This window comes from Balaenoptera acutorostrata, chromosome 2 (genome assembly GCF_949987535.1).
Source record: "Balaenoptera acutorostrata chromosome 2, mBalAcu1.1, whole genome shotgun sequence".
Lineage (NCBI taxonomy): Eukaryota > Metazoa > Chordata > Mammalia > Artiodactyla > Balaenopteridae > Balaenoptera > Balaenoptera acutorostrata.
In genome coordinates this window covers 148,099,996-148,119,361 of record NC_080065.1, presented here as the reverse complement: position 1 = coordinate 148,119,361, position 19,366 = coordinate 148,099,996, and the positions used below count along the sequence as shown (strand labels likewise).

The 19,366-nt window shown below is 36.5% G+C and overlaps 1 protein-coding gene across 2 annotated transcripts in view; it reads right to left on the bottom strand.

Moving 5' to 3' along the window:
• The window catches only part of GABRA1 (gamma-aminobutyric acid type A receptor subunit alpha1), a 60,161-nt gene that overhangs the window by 28,549 nt on the left and 12,246 nt on the right, over positions 1-19,366 (bottom strand). For both annotated transcript variants that reach the window (XM_007171413.3, XM_007171414.3), the window contains 3 exons: positions 11,911-11,978; positions 4,416-4,636; positions 1,319-1,401 (listed from right to left, as the gene is read on the bottom strand). In XM_007171413.3, the coding sequence (XP_007171475.2) occupies positions 1,319-1,401; positions 4,416-4,636; positions 11,911-11,978 (372 nt within the window). The remainder of the gene's footprint in view (positions 1-1,318; positions 1,402-4,415; positions 4,637-11,910; positions 11,979-19,366) is intronic.

The window sequence follows — 19,366 nt, the reverse complement described above, 5'->3', positions numbered from 1 at the left end:
GAGGCACTATTAGTTATACCAAGATTTTAGGCATGAATCAGTACTGTTTCAGACAAACTATGATGTATGATATCCCTAACTATAAGATTATTTTGTGGATTAGATGAGCTGATGCATATACAAATATTTAGTACACTGCCTGGCATACAAGTAACACATAATACATAATATTATTGTTAAAAATGGAACTGGTAATCAGAAAAAAAATAATAGTTCAGGGTATAGAACATACATTAAATTGGGGAAAAAAATGGAGAGGAGGAAGTTATCATCAAAGGCCTGTTTAGCTGACAGTTTTTAAAGTAGTTTACCCTTGGGTTTCAGTATAGAATGAGATTTATAAATAGAGAAAGTTGTCTTTCCATGACTAGCGCTGCTAGGGACCCGAAGGCCCTTTGCTATTTTCTTTGCTTGCTGTCTTCCTACACTACCACTATTTTTCTTCTGTGAATCATACCTTCACCAAAATAGTTGCTCAGATTGCGTGTCTAGTGAGAACAGAAAGCTGGTTAGGTTAGTCCAGAGGTTGACTCAGTCCTTATACGTAACTCCCCTGCAGGAAACCAGGAATACATTATTCCTCCTCACTTTATGCATGCACAGTAATCAAAAGCAGAAAAGTAGAGGAAGACAAGAGAACCTAACTCTGCTGACCACTGTTCTCTGGGCTCCTCTAACGTGTGTGCCTGCATATTTCCAAGTAGCAGAAACCCTGAAAGTTATCATAAAGGTGATTTCTAAGATAGCTTCAAAAGCATTAATATATACATGAACTTCATGAGATACTCAAACATATCTAGAACTGTTTTAAGACAATAATTAGAGTAAATTCTTTTCTAGCATCATCTTTGGGTGTAGGCTTCATTATTAAGAAAACCTAATTATTGTCCTTTGCCACCTACCAATATTTCCATTTGATCAACAAGTCAAATTATTCTTAAGAACAAACAAATGTCAGTAATGATATAAAATAAACACAGTGATCTCCATTTATTGGAAAGAAGATATTATCTATGAGGTATAAGCATCCATACTCCATTTGGTTTTTTATGAATACTACTTGAACAAAAATAGAATTTTTCCACTAAATAGTTAAATCCATTCTTTCTAGTTCAACAGATAGGGAATAACCCCTTCCTAAAAAAAATATTAAAAAGTGAAGTAAAAGATTATTACTTATAGAAAGCACTTGCAGTAAATCACTGTTTAAACTTTCTTGATGTTCTTTATCTGTCTCTTGAACACTCATAACTAACTGGAGGTTTCTTGCTTAAAGACATGCCTCTCATAAAAATAAAAATAAAATAAATTTACTCACAGCTCCCAAATTTTAGTGGGCAGGCATGGGCATCCATAGGGAAATCCTCCAAATGCATTGGACATTCAGCTCTCACCGTCAGCCTTATCGATTAAGGGAAATATGGGATACAGACAAAAGTCCTATAGATTAGATACTTTCTGATAAATACAAGTGGCATGTTATTAACTATAGCAAATATATTAAGAAAGCAGGAGAGACAAACACAAATGGCAATGCTATACCGAGCTGTTAATAATCAAACGATCTAAAAAGAATTATTGGACTTCCCTGGTGGTGCAGTGGTTAAGAATCCACTTGCCAATGCAGGGGATATGGGTTCGAGCCCTGGTCCGGGAAGATCCCACATGCCGCGGAGCAACTAAGCCCGTGCACCACAACTACTGAGCCTGCGCTCTAGAGCCCACGAGCCACACCTACGGAGCCCATGAGCCACAACTACTGAAGCCCACGCACCTAGAGCCCATGCTCTGCAACAAAGACAAGCCACCACAATGAGAAGCCTCAGCACCACAACGAAGAGTAGACCCCGCTCACCGCGACAAGAGAAAGCCCGTGCGCAGCAACGAAGACCCAATGCAGCCAAAAATAAATAAATAAATATTTAAAAATAAAATAAAAAGAATTATTTACAACAATGACTGGATTCTATCCATTTTTTGGTCTGTTTTGAGAAAATAGGTGACACCTGATTTTGTACGATGGGCAAGCATTGCCCAAGTTTTCCAAAATAGGCATCATCAACTAATCCACCTACCAGAGCAAATCCTTTGAGAATAAAATGGGATGTAAGCAAATAAATACTTGCAATAATACTAATTCATCCTTGGTTGAGAAGACATGGATAACAAGGAAGAGAGGCAAATTTCTCCATTCCTAAGTGCATCTCTCCCCACCTCCTTCCTTGATATATCACCAAATGCATAAGACAACAAAGGAGTAGGTGAGGGAGGAACTGTCCTCAGGTTCTGTGAAGCTGACATTCGCTTAAAGTCTCCTTTATAAGTGATTTCACTATATTCCAACCATTTAGTTTTACCTACAAATCTACTGCCTAATTGAAGCCAGGACTCTGCTGAGCTTCTTTTTAGTCCCTATGTTATGGGAATGGGAATGTGAATTCTATTTATGTTTTAAAAAGGGTAGTCAGGAAAGGAATTCACTGAAATATATTTGATCTCATTTGGTGGAACTATGGAGAATTTACACCCAAATTCCTCACATAATTTTCAGAAAATATATTTACCCATATTATTAAGTAACTCTAATGTGGCAAGATGGCTTTATAACAAGTAAAATCATGAAGTGATTACAATATTAATTAAAGTAAATATGAAATGTGTAAATTAATGATTAAACTCATATACTTAAGTCAAACTATTCAGGAAAGTGGTAACACATTAGCAAAGGTGATGAGAAATGTAGGAGAAGGGGGATATAGGTTAGTTACTGATGAAGAATATTACATATATCAGGAACTATTAACTGATAAACTTTTCAGTATACACAAATCCCTCCTTAGATAATTACCAGCTGGCAGGAAAGGATACTAGATTTAGGCTCAAAAACAAGTGTAGGTTATTTTACAAGGGGAGAATATTTCAAATTTTAAATATAAATAAATCCTGCTTAGATGATCTGGAATGTTCTCAACACATCTGTCCACTGATCCTCTGCTTTCTCTCTTTCCTGGATTTTTCATTCTTTCAGTCCTATTACACTTTTACTAGTTGAGTCCAACGTCTATCTAAAGTGGCCCTTAAAGCAGTTTTTCTTTCATTTGGGTATAAAAAGCTAGGAATTCTGGCAGCTTTCTCCAAAGTCAAAATATCACTCTACTCCCACTCGAAACACAATCCACCAAGTCTGGGGGTTGCCTTCATTACCTTTTCATAACAAAGGAATAATTGGATGGTCTAAATTACCAAATGCTGGCCAGATCTACAAAAACAACATTCCAACAAGTCATCTGGATATGAAAAAACTGCTCTTCAGAATGAGTCCTAGATAATTTTTTTAAAATATTTATTTTATTTATTTATTTTATATTTTGGCTGTGTCAGGTCTTAGTTGTGGTACACAGGATCTTCGTTGCGGCATGTGGGATCTTTCGCTGCGGTCCGTGGGCTTCTCTCTAGTTGCGGCGTGCGGGCTCTGTAGTTTGTGACACACAGGCTCTCTAGCTGAGGTGCGCGAGCTCAGTAGTTGTGGCGCACAGGTTTAGTTGCCCCGCAGCATGTGGGATGTTAGTTCTCCGACCAGGGATTGAACCCATGTCTGCTGCATTGGAAGGCGGATTCTCTACCACTGGACCACCAGGGAAGTCCCAAGTCCTGGATAATTCTTAATTTCTCATAAATTAGGAATATTTTTAAACAACTTTTTTTCTAAAAATATTCAAACCTTTATTCAATTCATGTTTCTTTCATTCATCCATAAATGAATGATTGGTATCCAGATTCTGGGCTTACAGTAATCTCAAAATGGGGGAAATGTTTATGGAGCAAAAATATATATGTAGTCTTCAACTTAAGCAAAATTAAGAATATTTATATTCTCAGTCTAATTAACATCATTGTGAATTAATATACTTCCTCAAAATGTATACTTCCACATGAATTTATGTTTAAAAATTTTGAACTTTTTCTATGTTCTGGTTCTTTTCTCCTTTTTAAATAGAAACATTTTCAGATATATAGCATGAGATAGCTTCTAGAAATTTAATCTAGACCTCACTGGAATGCAGGAATCCACTAGGTTAATAGTAGGGAGAAGTTCCTCTATTGAATTAGAACATATTGGAGATATATATATATATATATATATATATATATATATATATATATATATATATATTGCATTACTTATACATTGTAAACGTTTTTTTTTTCATTTTGTCTAATCATTTTACTTAACGCTTTAATACTTGCATAATATTTCAGCCAGTTTAGTTTTCATAGTAGAGTAATTAGTAAAGTTGAAAAACAGGGAAAACAGGAAACCAGATGCTCTACAATGGCCCATCAGCTTGATGATTGCCTACACATGGAAGAGAAGGTCTAGAAAAATTCACGAATGGAAGCACAGTCATCCTTACCTCATGGTGTACAACAAGGTCCCATCCTCCGTGATCCGTAGGAGCTTGTTGGGCATGGTCATGTTGTGTGCCACTGATTTCTTCCCATTGTGGAAAAAGGTATCCGGAGTCCAGATTTTACTTGCCATTAGGTTATTTAACCGGAGTACCGTCATGGGTCCTTTAAATTTTAACCTTTCATCCTTCCAGCTTTGACGGAAGAATACATCTATTGTATATTCCTAGGTAATTTTGGAAAATGGCAAAGAGTTCACGGTGCTGTATTTTGCAATGCAAATGGCTTACACAGACGATGCATAATTTTTGCAACTTTAGAAGCAAAATATGACCTAGATGATGTTCCTAGAAGTAAACTTGTGGGGGCCTGTACATAATGGTATCAGGTGAATCGTTGGTTGACATAATCACTTTAAACATATCTAAATGCCTGAATTACTTTTTGGTGAGAAAACTTCTGCTGAGTATCTCCTCAGACATGTGAAAGGAAACTAGCACCCTATTCCCACCACCACCTCCACCACATCAGTACTCGAAGAGATAGAATATATTGCAAGTGAAAACAAAACTCATGTTACAGATTATTACATACAGGAAAATGTTTAAGTTAGGCAATTCTAGTTATAAAAATAAAGCATTTGGGGGGCCCTCTCACGGTCTCTGAAAACCCCACACCCAGTCCCAAGACATCCATGGTGCTAATGTGGATGTGATAATCCCATCTTCTTTTTGGCTAAGTGAACATTTTTTTCCACAAATAATGTATACAGATTTTCAATTCTACACAGTGAAGAAGATTATGAAAATACGAAATTGTTTCACTGGTAATTTGCATACTTTCCAAGAAAAAAAGAAAAGAATGCAGAATATGCGGGTGTGTGTGAGTGTGTGTTTGTGAGTATATATATATATGTGTGTATGAGACACAGGAGAAATGTGTGAAGCTCATCATCATTCACAGCCAGGGAATCTATTTATTTGAATAAGCACAGCATTCCTCATGGCAAGACCCAGAGACAAACATCTGCTAATCTGAAAACAAGCAATGTGATTTACCAGCTCCTAAAATTGAAAGGGGTAATAATATCCATCTTCCTTGCAGGACTTGCTACACTGACACTAAAATTGGAAGTCAGTGGTTTGAAATAAAGATTACCACATTCTCCATTAATCTTAGAATGCTCCAAACTGGAAGGAAAACTAACTTGAAAACATCATGCTCTGTTTTCTTAATCCCCTAAACCCTGATGCATCAGAAAGCTGTTTTTTAAAATCTTTTATACACATCGTCTTTAGCACATGCACAATAGTGTCTGTGTTCAGGCTTTTTGTGCACGAATTTTACTACCTGTCTCTTTCCCAGGGTTAATGCAAGTTTGGGTAAAGACTGAATGAAGATTTTCAAAGCACACATTTGACATTGCTGAGCCCTTACTGATCAGGTAACTAAGAATTATTATTGGTTAGTCTATAATGTACCAGGCGTAGTGGTAAATGCAATTGAGATAGAAACAAAAAAGTGTAACAGGACACCAGTCTATCTTTGCAGGCAAGAGAAGTTACTTTGTTTGTTTTTTCTGTCTGGAAGTGTCAGATGAGAGGCACTGGGATACCTGGCACAGGAATTTACTTAGAAACATTTATTATGCATCTGTTAAATTCGGCAGAGGGAGAAACTGTTTGGACTCGGAAGCTATAGGAAAAACTTGTGGAGGAGTAAAATGGGTTTAGAATAGTATTTTCCATGAGGAGAGAAATGAGGGGAGTGCCTGTGGATTATATCAGGAAAAGATCCAGAGTAGCAGTGCTTGCTAGGGAAGCAGAGCGGATGGGTTTACTCTGGGCTGTGCATGTTCTCTTCTCTGGACAATAGAGAAGCTTCTGAGATAGGGCTATGATAATGATGCTATTTCTATTACTCAGCAATCAGCGCTCTATAGTTTATCCAACTGAACAACTTTAGCCTGGCCAGCAGTGGAGGCAACAGTCTCTCGTAAACCAAGGTTCCAAGGATGTCTAAACTGACCATATTCCCATGAATCTGAAACATTTGTTCCCTTGTTGCTTGCTCCAAGGAGATTTTTGAATATAAAATAAATGTTACATATAAAATAAACTTAAAATATATTTATCATCAAGTGTTTGACAAGATATATCCCAAAGGCAAAGATTCCAAAAACTTATGTCAAAACTTGCCAAGGTCCTAAGGTTTACAAGTTTATCATATTTACAGCTAGCTTTATTTACCTGTGATAATGGTGGACAATGAAATCCCCAAATTCATTTAAGATGCTCTCTTTTCGAATACTGTCCTAGTTACACAAGCATGCATGTGCACACACACACATACACAAGTACAAGGGGCAAAATTAACTAGATTAGCTTCCATTTCCATGATTTCCTCTGTTAGAAGTGGAAATGAAAACTGATATAAAGCAGTTGATCATGATCACCTCTTGCCTAAAAAAGAGTGTATTTGGTCTCCCATATTCTGAGAATGGCCCCTGCAATATTGCCATGGTAGCAGCATGCAGCTCCCAGCAGCTACCTGTATAGTGTGACCTCTCCCCATGGTCGAAATTCATTAGACCAAGATGGGCCAGAGCCCCTTCTTTAGGAAGCTGGAACAAGAAGGAGAGGGTAGAGCCAGAGCATAATGGTTACAAATGTAAATTCTAAGTCTGCTAACTAGAACTGAATCGTCCCTCTGCCAGATGAATGGCCTTAGGTCATTTTCTTATTTTCTCTAATGCCCTAGTTGCCAATTTATAAAGTGGGGATCATGGAAATACTTATTTCACTTTCCTGTTGTGAGAAGTGTCAACACAAGTGAACAGCTTACAAGATGTCTAGAGCAGTGGTCTCCAAACTTTTTGGCACCCAGGGACCGGTTTCGTGGAAGACAATTTTTCCACAGACCATGGTGGGTGAGGGGCAGGGGGATAGTTTAGGCGGTAACGCAAGCGATGGTTCAGGCGGGAATGGGAGCTATGGGGAGCAGCAGATGAAGCTTCACTCGCTTGCCTGCTGCTCACCTCCTGCTGTGCGGCCCGGTTCCTAACAGGCCACGGACTGGTATCGGTCCGCGGCCCGGGGGTTGGGGACCCCTAGTCTAGAACACAGAAGTTCTCAGTAAACATTAAAAGTTATTGTCTCCCTTTTTTTTTTTTTTAATTGACACAAATTTATATTAGATTTCTAGGTAGCTGGGAATGGAAAAAGTGCTATTTCTTTGGAAGGGTGGTAGGACAGAAAACCTGAAGAAAGTGAGAAAGTGGTCATAACTAAGCAAAACAAAAAAAGAAGGCAAAACAGAAGACTCCACAGAAAAGTGCCTGAACAAATAAGAAGCTCTGGTGAACACTTTGTTCAGGGTTCAGTGTTCTAGCCCACACCACTTGAGTGAAAATTCTCTCCAAGTTACCCTGTTCAATAGAGTAGGACCCTAGAGAATATGAGCCTGTTTCTGAAGACTGGGACAAAACATCCGTTATATTCCTAAATAAATATTGTACTGAAGCATTCCCGCTTGCACCATTTATTACTGTCTGTGTGTGCTTTGATTTAATACATTTTAAGCGCTATGGAAGACAGGGCTGTATGATTGTGCTGCCTGGATATTTCTGTCAGAACCTAGTGCCCTGGGAATGTGAGGTTTGATTGCCAATTAATGGTTTTTAAAATAAAGTTAAGGAGTTGTCCTAATTTTGTTTTCTATTCCAGATAAAGTCAGATGCCTTGGGAGCTGTGGAGTCTCTAAGGACCGACAAGGCGAGTTCAAGTTGCTACCTAGCTGGGTCACTTTTCTCCTCTGGAAAATGTGGGTAATAATAACACTTAGCTAAAATGTTGGCAGGAGGATTAGAAGAAATATGATCAATAAAACCCTTAGCACAGTGCCTAACATATTGTAAGCATTCAATAGTGTTGAATGTTGTTATGGTTATTATTATTAATTAGATATTTTATTAGCGCTCAGTTTAAAAACTACATTTCATGTCTTGAAAAATAGCTTTGTCATTCTGCCTTTTAATTTTGATAGCCTCTAAATCATACTGCTCTTTCTTACGGATAATTCCCCAGTAATGTAGTTTAAATGATTAATCTTCTCAAAGTGGTAAGGTACAGTTTCTGATTGTCACTTAGGAAACCAGTTGCAGACCTATGGCTACTTTGATCCCTTGATAGAACAATTCAAATATTGTCTTGTTCAAGAGTTTTAGGCAAAACAGTATCACTGGTTTAGACTCTGTTCCCTTCTTCCTACCTGATATTTGATCAAAGGCCGTAAATAAAAAGTAATTCATGATAATCTTAGGGTTAATGGTGTATCCAAAATCCTAGAGTGCATCTTTTCTCTAAGACAAAAGACATCATTGGTTCCTAAGATCATACTTAATCTGAACCAATAACTCAAAGGTATGCCAAATATTTTTAAGAGAAAACTTTTTGATTGCATGTGGCTTTATTTGGGCACTGTCCCTAACAACTTCTATCAAGCATCTACTCTTTGTGAGACATCATGCTAGGTGCCAGAGATAGAGAGAGAAAAGTTATTTATTATTATTATTAGGAGTAATATCATTATCAGTATGTGCTCTTTGTAATGCTTCATCCCCTCTCTCAGTGTTTCCATGTATGAGAAGAGAGAGCTTCACCAGTGTAAAACTTCCGAAAGTTCTCCTTTATCTCACACTCTTCTATTTGGGGAGGGGAGAGAGGAGGAATAATTTAATTCGACAGGAGAATTTGGAAGGAGAAATCAATCTTGCCTATCTCAGCCTCTTCCTCTTGTCTTCTGCATTTTGGATGCTGGCTGTCCATTAGACTCACAAATGCAGCTGTGTTCCTCTATGCTAGAAGTTTTACATGGACAGTCTACACCCTCGCAGAGGGAAGCCAACACTGCCTGATGATGGGGTGGGTTAATCTGACTGGTGTTTACTCTCTGGAAACTCACTTGTCTGCAGATATGAGCCACCTTTTGCAATACCATCATTATTAGTAATAAAGATGATATTCTCATTTTCCATATCCCTTACACTGCGGCCTTATTTCTCAAAAGTTTCAGGATTCAGGTAAGAAAGAGGGTGTTATTTACTGAGTTTCAGAAGACCTTAATTTTTAAAAGATAATATAGACTCCTAAGCCTTTCACCAAATAAGTAGAAATTCAACACTTACTGTAAAACAGCAATGCACTGTTACTGTGAGGGATGCAAAACAAGAGTGCCTTTATGTTTTTTGGCATCACTTTAGGAAAATAAGATATTTATGTAAGATAAATAACTTTACAAAGCAGTGTGCAAAAGCTAAATTGTACTTTACAGTCAATAAATGTGATTATAATGCAGAAAGGAAAAGTTAACTTGTTATTGGATTAATTTAAAAAAAAGTTTTCATCAAGCATTTGGGTCCTGATTAGGGCTTTTGTGGAAATACAGAATTTAGATGGGTGGAGAATAGAGGAAATTTCCACAAAGAGTGCATGGCATGATAAAGGGTTCAGAGGCAAAATAATAATAGCTACTATTTATTGAGCGCCATCAATAGACCATTATTTACATATCTCATTTAAAATTCCTAACAGTCTTACAAGGATAAGTAATTTTAATAATATACCCACTTTAGAGACTTTGAGCCTTACAACCTTAACTGATTTGCCCAAGGTCATGCTGCTGTTAGTGACGAATTTGAATTCAGCCAGCCTGAATCCTAGAGCCAATCCTGCTAACCCCCAGTGCTATGCCTCACAGAAAGTAGTACTAACGTAAATGACTAAATAGTAAATATTGGGAACAAGTGAGGTCTAGTGGTAAATCGTGTATGGATTGTATGGGATACAGGAAGAGGAGTTTAAATTTGACCTTAACCTTGACTAGGATCTATTAAATGTTCTTGATTAGAAAAGTAGTGTGAGAGAATAGGGTGGTGGGAAGACTGAGTTCCAATATGGGAGAATCACAATAGGTCCTCAGACCGTAATCAATTTAGCAAAAATAATTGTATCACACAGTATTTCAGTAAAGTGGTCTACAGACTGACCACAATAACAAAATGAATTGCCAGAGGAATAAATTCACAATTCTGGCTAACTTTTATATTTCTATTTCTTACATAGTAAGAATGGCTGACATTTGTTGAGTGCTCATGATACGCCAATGATTTTTAAGTGCTTTTCATGTATTAATTTGTTTAATTCTTGTGATAACTCCATGAAGTATTATTATGATTACTCCCATTTTACATCTGAAGAAACTGAGGCAGAGACATATTAAGCAACTTCCCCAAGGATACACTCTTATAAATGGAGGACCTGGGATTATAAACCCAGGCATTCTGGTTCAGAGATCTGTCTTCTTACCTAGCACTCTGCTGTCTCTCATATGCTCCACTGACTCTAATTTGTACAGTTGGTGCATTTCATAACCTCTCTTATCCTAAGCCAGCATTTCCCAATGTATGACTCACAGAATGTCAACAAGTATCACTTGAAGGAAAGGGTTTTGGACAAATATGATTGGAACACACTAGATTAAATGCAGTTAAACAGTTTACCTTACCTCAGGACTGGTCAGAGCTTTAACCCTGCCAAGCTGGGTGCCCTGAGAATTTCCACACTTTGGGAAATGCTGGTCTAAATTGATATTTTCTGTAACTTTTATTCTGAATCATCTGAGCTACTATGAAATCAGAAGACTTTAATGTTAAGGTGGTATCAACAAAAAGGCATTTCAAAAATAGTATTTAATTAATATATCTTCAAAATATCCATAACAATGTATCTTCATGGCCTCTTTATGATTTTTTGCTTATACAGGAGCTTGGCTGTTATGAGTTCAGAAATATTATACAATATCTGCAGAGCTCTATGGATTTACCAACTCCCATCAGACAGAAGAGAAATTCATGTTAGTTCATTTGAGTTGGGAAAAGAGAACAGGTATGTATTCATTTTATTCTCACTCTTGGTAATAATTTAACGATTGCCTTTTGCAATGAAGCTGAACCTTTCCCACAGGTGTTATTTCATTCTCTGTCTAATTCTGGTCAAGTATTCACTCAGCTTTTAAACACATTTCTCCCTTTTAACCAAAAATAATTCAGCAATTGCAGTGTTTATGGCTGTTTTATCATAGCTCTGGCTAGCCAGAAACCTAGCATTCTTCAATCAGTATGTCATCCTAACTAAAATATAAGGTAATTCACAGTACTTGTCTCTCAGAACATAAACCAAGGCAAAGGAATAATTTCAGGGATGGAACAAAAGAAGACTGCAGTGGTTGATAACCATAAATAGGCCTGGTCTGGAAAGTAAATGGGTATTTTCTATTACATAAATATTATATGTATTACATGTTACATATTATGCACACAGAGAGACACAAAGATATAGCCAAGGCATCGTGAGCTGCTTCCTAAATACCTAATCTATATTTTTTCTTTCAAAAGTTAAATTTAGAAAATACCCCAGAAAAACCAAAAATGCAGTCACTTACCATATCATGGTCCGAAACGGGTCCGAAACTGGTGACGAAGATGTCAGTCTTCACTTCAGTTACACGCTCTGATGAAGCAGGAAATTGGGACAGTGAATGTCTATCAACAGCCCTTATTAGATCTCACCACCACAAACTCACACCCAAATGGGAAATTTATAGGCTTTGATTAGCTATTTCTAAAATTGGTTCACTGTGTAGTCCTGATAATTTACTGCTTACACATGAAATTTCACAGTGAACATCTTTCAATGGAAAAACGGAGCCTAAATATGCCACTTTGGGAGACAGATTTTATGGAGAGGTCAGATGATGCTTAATGAATTCTTTAAGAATGGATACACTTTCCTGAATGATACCAAGCCATTTCATATTATAATAAAAATATGTTAGCGTATGGATATGGTTTGAGCTTAAATAGTCTTATACAGCTCTCCAGATGCTCCAGGTACTTCGGCTACTCTTGGGAAGTATATAGTGTACCGTAGTGAGCTTTATTAACTGTTTAAGGACTCAAGGGTATGTTTTATAAATGATTGCTTTCTGGCACTAAATCATAACTTAATTATCCAAATTACTCCCTGGAGAAAAAAATCTGACAACCTATATAAGTTTCTTCAGTTTTGAGGATGAGAAGAACATATTACGGTACAGCAAAAGTTCATTTAATAGATTCCATTTCAAGCTCAATGTGATTTTATGTTATTGGTCTCTGAGGCATATATTTCAACCAATAAAACATATGCATTATAGTTTAGTGACAACTCAACACAGATATTTTCAAGGAAATACAGTCACTCACCAAAAAAAAAAAAGAAAAAAATTTTGCCTGTATAAAAGGAAACACTTTGTTAAGAGGTGAAAATGAAAAAAGATGACTCCGTAATTTTCAACTTTAGCTCTGAGAAATAACAGTCCAGTATTTTAAGCAATTCATTTCATTTATCAGGACATTTGTATCTTTGGTATAGGACATTAAAAAGGTGATCCAATACATGCAATAAGAATTCTTTTGAAAATCAAAAATTTTTATCCCTTAGCATTTCGCTTGTAAACAGTTAATACTTTCAGTATAAATTTGGCTCAACAAATGATATAATAATTTTGAGGTGGAGGTAGTCGCCTCAATAACCAATCTAATATTTTTAGGCCATTTCCCCCCCAACAATTTGACTGGCTCCAAAATGCTTAAATGAGCCCCCTGACATAATAGTTATGTGGGGTTTACTGTTTAACGCTTCAAAATAGAGGAGGTAGTTTGAGACAAAGAGAATAGAGATGTGTTTTTAGAACTCATTTCCAACCTCAGCTTTAACATCCAACATCCTGCAGCAACTGCGTGGCTTAAGAAGAGCAGCTGTCAGCAATAAGTCTCAGCTGTAATAACCACTTGCCTCTCATACCAATCCCCCTTCTCACCCCTTCCAGCAGTCACTTCCCCAATGTATACATCTCTCTATTGCACACTCTCTTTCCATATATATATATTTTTTACTAGACTGATTCTTTTCTTAGTTTAAATATCTGTTATTTCTTAAGACTCCATCAAGAGCTCACACTTTATTAGAATGTCAGGAATGACTTTCAATTAAAAACCATAATGAAAAGAAAATATATGCTATCTAGTCACAAAAGCTAGAATCTATCTTATTAATTGAGCTCACTTTCGTCTTTCTCTTTCAAGATTTCCCCTTCTAGATCAACCAAAAAACCTCATTTTGTTCCCAAGTTTGAGTTTTGGTTCTCTCCAGATTATAAACTATAAGATTTATGGTGAATATCTTACAGATTTAAGTGACACTTATGGAATTAAAATTATGTCCTTTCATTTTTATTTTTACAGCAGAGATCTGTCATTAAATGCATAATCATTTGGGAAATATATACGAATCTCAGTTTGCACACTTGCAAGTGCTTGGTGGTGCTGGATGGTTCTCTTGGACTCCTTTATCACTATTATCCATTTCGGGGGTGTGAGGAGGGTATAATTTCTGCACTTTAAGGTAACTCCCCAAGGTAGCTAGCTTTACAAAACTTGGCTTACCAGATGTTTTAGGGGCAACCAATCTTCTCTTTTTTTTTTTTTTTTAATGCTGGAGAGGGTGTGAAGAAAAGGGAACCCTCCTACACTGTTGGTGGGAATGTAAATTGGTACAGCCACTATGGAGAACAGTATGGAGATTCCTTAAAAAACTAAAAATAGAGCTACCATATGATCCAGCAGAGAAATCCATAATTCAAAAATATACATGCACCCCAATGTTCATAGCAGCACTATTTATAATAGCCAGGACATGGAAGCAACATAAATGCCCACCAATAGAGGAGTGGATAAAGAAGATGTGGTACATATATACAATGGAATATTACTCAGCCATGAAAAGAATGAAATAATGCCATTTGCAGCAACATGGATGGACCTACAGATTGTCATACTGAGTGAAATAAGTCAGACAGAAAAAGACAAATACCATATATCACTTATATGTGGAATCTAAAAAATAGGGTACAAACAAACTTATTTACAAAACAGAAATAGAGTTACAGATGTAGAAAACAAACTTATGGTTACCAGGGGGTAAGGTGGGGGAGGGACAAATTGGGAGATTGTGATTGACACATACACACCATAAATCTGTTTTATCTAGCATGATAAAATGCTCTGAAGAAGTGAGCTATCCACTTGCCAAATATATGGACTATTTCCCTCTGCTGATTTTAGATTGTTAGCAGATGATTCCATCTTTAACTTGTGGGGGTAAGATAATCAGAAGAGGAGAACACTCACTTTCTATATTTTCCCTTCTAATATATTTCCCTTGTCACACATCCAAACAGTTTTCTTTGATTTGTCATCAGCTGTTAGTAAGTATGCAGTGGAGCAAGAAGTTTCCATTGCTGTAAAACTCTGCTTATTACGTATGCCTCCGAAAGATTTGTCTTGGACACTAGCATGCTAATGTCTCTAAGAAACCATGTTTTAAATAAATGTGGTCAACATCATCTACCCCTGTGTTTCCCAAACTTACTTGGGAATGCTACTCTAAAACATTGCAAAAGCTTTAGGGTAAGCATGAGGCCCATATAACATATTATGTTGTTTATAAAAAATTTTAAAAGTTCATAGTATAAGTTCAGAAACTTCAGAAAAATATTTTTAAAAATTTAAATTCCCTGAAATACCACCTTCCACATAAATCCACTGTTAATATCTTGATGTATTCCCTTACATATTTTTTTCTATTCAAATATATACTTAATGATTATCCTCAAACCACATTCTCACTCAGTTGAGTACAGTCTCAGAGACAAGGAATAGGATCCTTTGACCAAAGTGTGTCTTTCACTCCAGCTCACCAGGGAGTCCGTGAGTGGCATGTGAAGTCGTTCTGCTTTAAGATAGAAAGTTTATAATCTGGAGTGCAAAGGTTCAAGATAGAGGGTTGTTGTGAATCAACTTCAACCAAACTGTAAATAGAGGCATGGTTAACTTGCTTTTTTGACAAAGAAATGGTGGTTTGAAATCAAGTGCTCTTCAGGTGTACCAGGCTTAAATGGAAGATGAGCTCATACCTATGTGCTTTGGCTGAGAGCTAGGGCAATTGCTGAGGAAACTTATTTTTTCCCAATTCCAGAAAAACTTTGTCATCCCCCCCGCCAACATGAAATCCCTGTTGTAGGGGGATATATATAATTTATTATTTAAGGAACATTGAAACAGAATTTAAATCACGTGCTCTAATACTAGACTTTATTGACTTAGCATTAGACTCTGAAGTGTTATTAGAAATACCTATAAAGTACTCAAGGCCTTTCTATGGGTCACATGAGGAAAAGTCAAAATATTTTTATGCTTCGGGGCTTCCCTGGTGGCGCAGTGGTTGAGAACCTGCCTGCTAATGCAGGAGACGCAGGTTCGGGCCCTGGCCTGGGAAGATCCCACGTGCCGCGGAGCGGCTGGGCCCGTGAGCCACAGTTGCTGAGCCTGCGCATCTGGAGCCTGTGCTCCGCAGCGGGAGAGGCCGCGATGGTGAGAGGCCTGCGCAGCGCGATGAAGAATGGCCCCCACTTGCCACAACTAGAGAAAGCCCTCGCACAGAAACGAAGACCCAGCACAGCCAAAAATAAAAATAAATAAATAAATTAATTAATTAAAAAAAAAAAAAAAAGTAACTGAAGTGAAAAACCAATTGAGGACACAAAACAAGGCAAAAATATAAAAAAAAAAAAAAAAAAAAAAAAAAAAATATTTTTATGCTTCGATATATTCTATTTAAGAGCGTACAGCATGAGTCAGGAACTTCTGATGAAGTTCAGCTAGGAAGATTATACACCTAGCCAAAGTTAAACATGAATGAACCTCTTATGTAATGAGGAAATTGTATGCAAGTGGAAATCAATTAAAATAACTCAGTTGGAAGAAATGTTCAGAGAGTAGATTAATCAGCAAATAATTTTTTTCAAATATTTTCATCACAATAATCCTTCTCTGTCCAATGTAAAAAAATCAAGATTCTTTCAAATTAGTATAACTGAATACACATGTTCAAGTTTTCAAAGGATAAAGATAGAATGGAATTATATAAAATGAGATTATGATGATGATGGTTGTTATTGCAGTGACTAAGAATATCTTAAGATAGTACATCAATGTAAATGAAGTTTATGATGATAAATTAATTAAAATCAGTCTTTGAACAAGCACACTCTTCAAAGACATGTTTTACATACAACATATATATATATAATTTATATAACATATATGAGCACACACACATATATGTACACAAACACACATATATGTATACATATATATACACACTATATTATATCCCTCTATAACAGCTAGACAGCAGTAAATCTGTTTTTACTGGGGATTTCCTACAATGTTGATATCCTGCTGATAAGTATTGAAGTAACAGATGTTTTGAAGTGATAATTCAAAAAGATGATTAGTGCTTGAGGCAGAAATGAGAAAAGCAGTGCAGTATAGTGAGTAATAAGCACATTGGATTAAGAGTCAAAACACTTGGATTTTAACTCTGATTTTCCTAGAGAACAAGCTGTGTGACTTTAGGTACAATCCTTTAATGTCCCTGAGACTGTTTCATCACTTCTTCAATGAAGAAATAATACCCGCAAAGCCAACTCCATTGCATTAGAGTGAGGGTCAAATAAGATTGTAATGCGAAAAACACTTTGAGATGTATTTACTGGGTACATTAATTTAGTCAACAAATGTTTACTGAGCATTTTCTATGTGCCAGGAAGGTACTGTTCTAGGTAATAGTAATATTGATACATTGGTGAGCAAAAGTACAATTGCTCCTTTTCTTCTGTAGCATATCTCACAATCCTAGGTAGAACATATTTTAGATAAATAGGTTAGAAACATAGATAGATAGGTAGGTAGATAGATAGATAGGAAGAATTACATACGTAGTTGTGTACGAACACATATGCACAAACTATACTAGTTAATGTCAGATCATTATAAATGTTCTGAAAGAGTGTCTTTGAAGAGATGACATTTGAACTGCAACCTAAAAGGTGAGAAAAATTCAAGGATGAACAGAGACAGGGAAAGACATTTCAGGGAGAGGAAAGAATAAGGCAAAGATCTGAGGTGAGAATAGATGCGCTTGACTTAAGAAACAGAAAGTCCAGTACATCTGGAGCTTGGTGATCCTGATGATCACGGTACAAGATGACACTCTAGAGGAAAGAGGGGCCACACCTAAAGAGCTTCTTATAGAAGCAGCTGACCTTTGTTCTAATGCAATAAGAAGTCTTTGGGTAATGAAGTGAAGGAATGTTACTTGCAGTTTAAGAGGACAGCTGATGTGTGAAGAGTGGATTTTAAGAGTGACTGTAATTTTAAAAATAATGGAAGAGGGAATCAATAGTGAAGAATGGTAGGTGGTGTTTTCGTAGGAATCCCTATTACAACAATTTATTTAATATGGCATTGGCCCTATTTTCACTGGAAATGCTGTCTATTGAGGAACTCAGAATAATATTCACTGGGCCCAGTTCCGTGTACTCAGAACTTATGAAGGAGGTTTATTGCCTCCTTCAAGCTACTTTGCTTCTATTAATTCACAGAGGCAGTCACTATATGGAGAATGAATTGGCTAACATTAGTCATCATAATAAAGTATTTCTTAAAACCCTGCTTTGAAATGGTCCTGTTTGGAAATTGAAAATATCCTGAGCTCCCTACATAACCATCAGTTTATACTCCTGGATGGGACAATGTCTCAGCTCCCTGCCAGTCTGCCTGGAGCAACATTTTTTGCTCCTTGTCCTTCATTTCCATTCCCTTAATTCTTTAGAATAGTTGGCAATTTTCCCCTCCCTGATAACGTAGAGCAACTTAATGTTGGTGATATTCAGCTACTAAACCTGGATATGGGGTAGAAAATCACATTTCGAGGTGTCTAACCAATTCCTGGTCCTTTGTGTTTTCAGATTCCAAGAACTCAGATGATACAAGAATCTCCCAGGGAAAAAAAGGTAAAGTTTATTACAGGAGACATTTATTTCATCTCGATTGAGAATTTGCCTCCTTCCCTCCTTATATCATGGCATTTTCTATTGGGAGAGAGCAAAGCTGTAGAGAAGAATGTGATTGCTGTGTTGGAGGAATAGGTTTCTTTTGGTCTGTAGAAGTCTTGATCAAAATTGCCTAACCTGCAGTAGCTTTAAGGTATCCTACTTTCTGTTCCTATTATTGAATTTTAATTATATGAGAATAATAATATAATATCATTATATATTATATATATATTATGGAGGGATATGGCATCCACTTAGGACTTGGTTTTAAGTTTTTCAAAATGGCAGAGTCCATGACTATTAACAATGAGATTCTTACCTCAGAAACATTACAAACACTCTTTTTCAAATAAAGAACTCAAGTTCAGGCTGCAAAAAAAAATCATATACAGAAAAAATATATATGTATATTTTTTAATATTTCACATTGGTTCTAGAATCAAGATAGGAAATGGAAACTATATAAAAAGTCCAAAAGTAACTGCACAAAATATAAACTGCAGCTGTTTACTAATAATTTGGCCTTTATAACTTCAGCAAAATCTCAGTGGCTACATTTTATCTTAGGAAATGCTTGGCAAGATGATTTATATACAATAGGAAAAGATGGAAGGAGAAAGTTTCTAAATATGCTAGAACATTCCTCTGGGCATCTCAGTTGGATTCATTAGATGAGCTGGCTTCATGAGCTGACTGGATTTCTCAGCCAGTAAAGGTTAAAAGGTGTTCTCTGTTCATTTTAACAATTCCTCTTGGGTTTTTGGTAACTGCTTTTTCTCTAAAATTCAACTGAATTATAGAATGTCTAGATATAGTATTTCAGTGGAAATAGATTGCATTATGCCAAAGTCTGAGCATCTGCTCCACACCTTGCATTAAAAGCACCAGATACACCTAT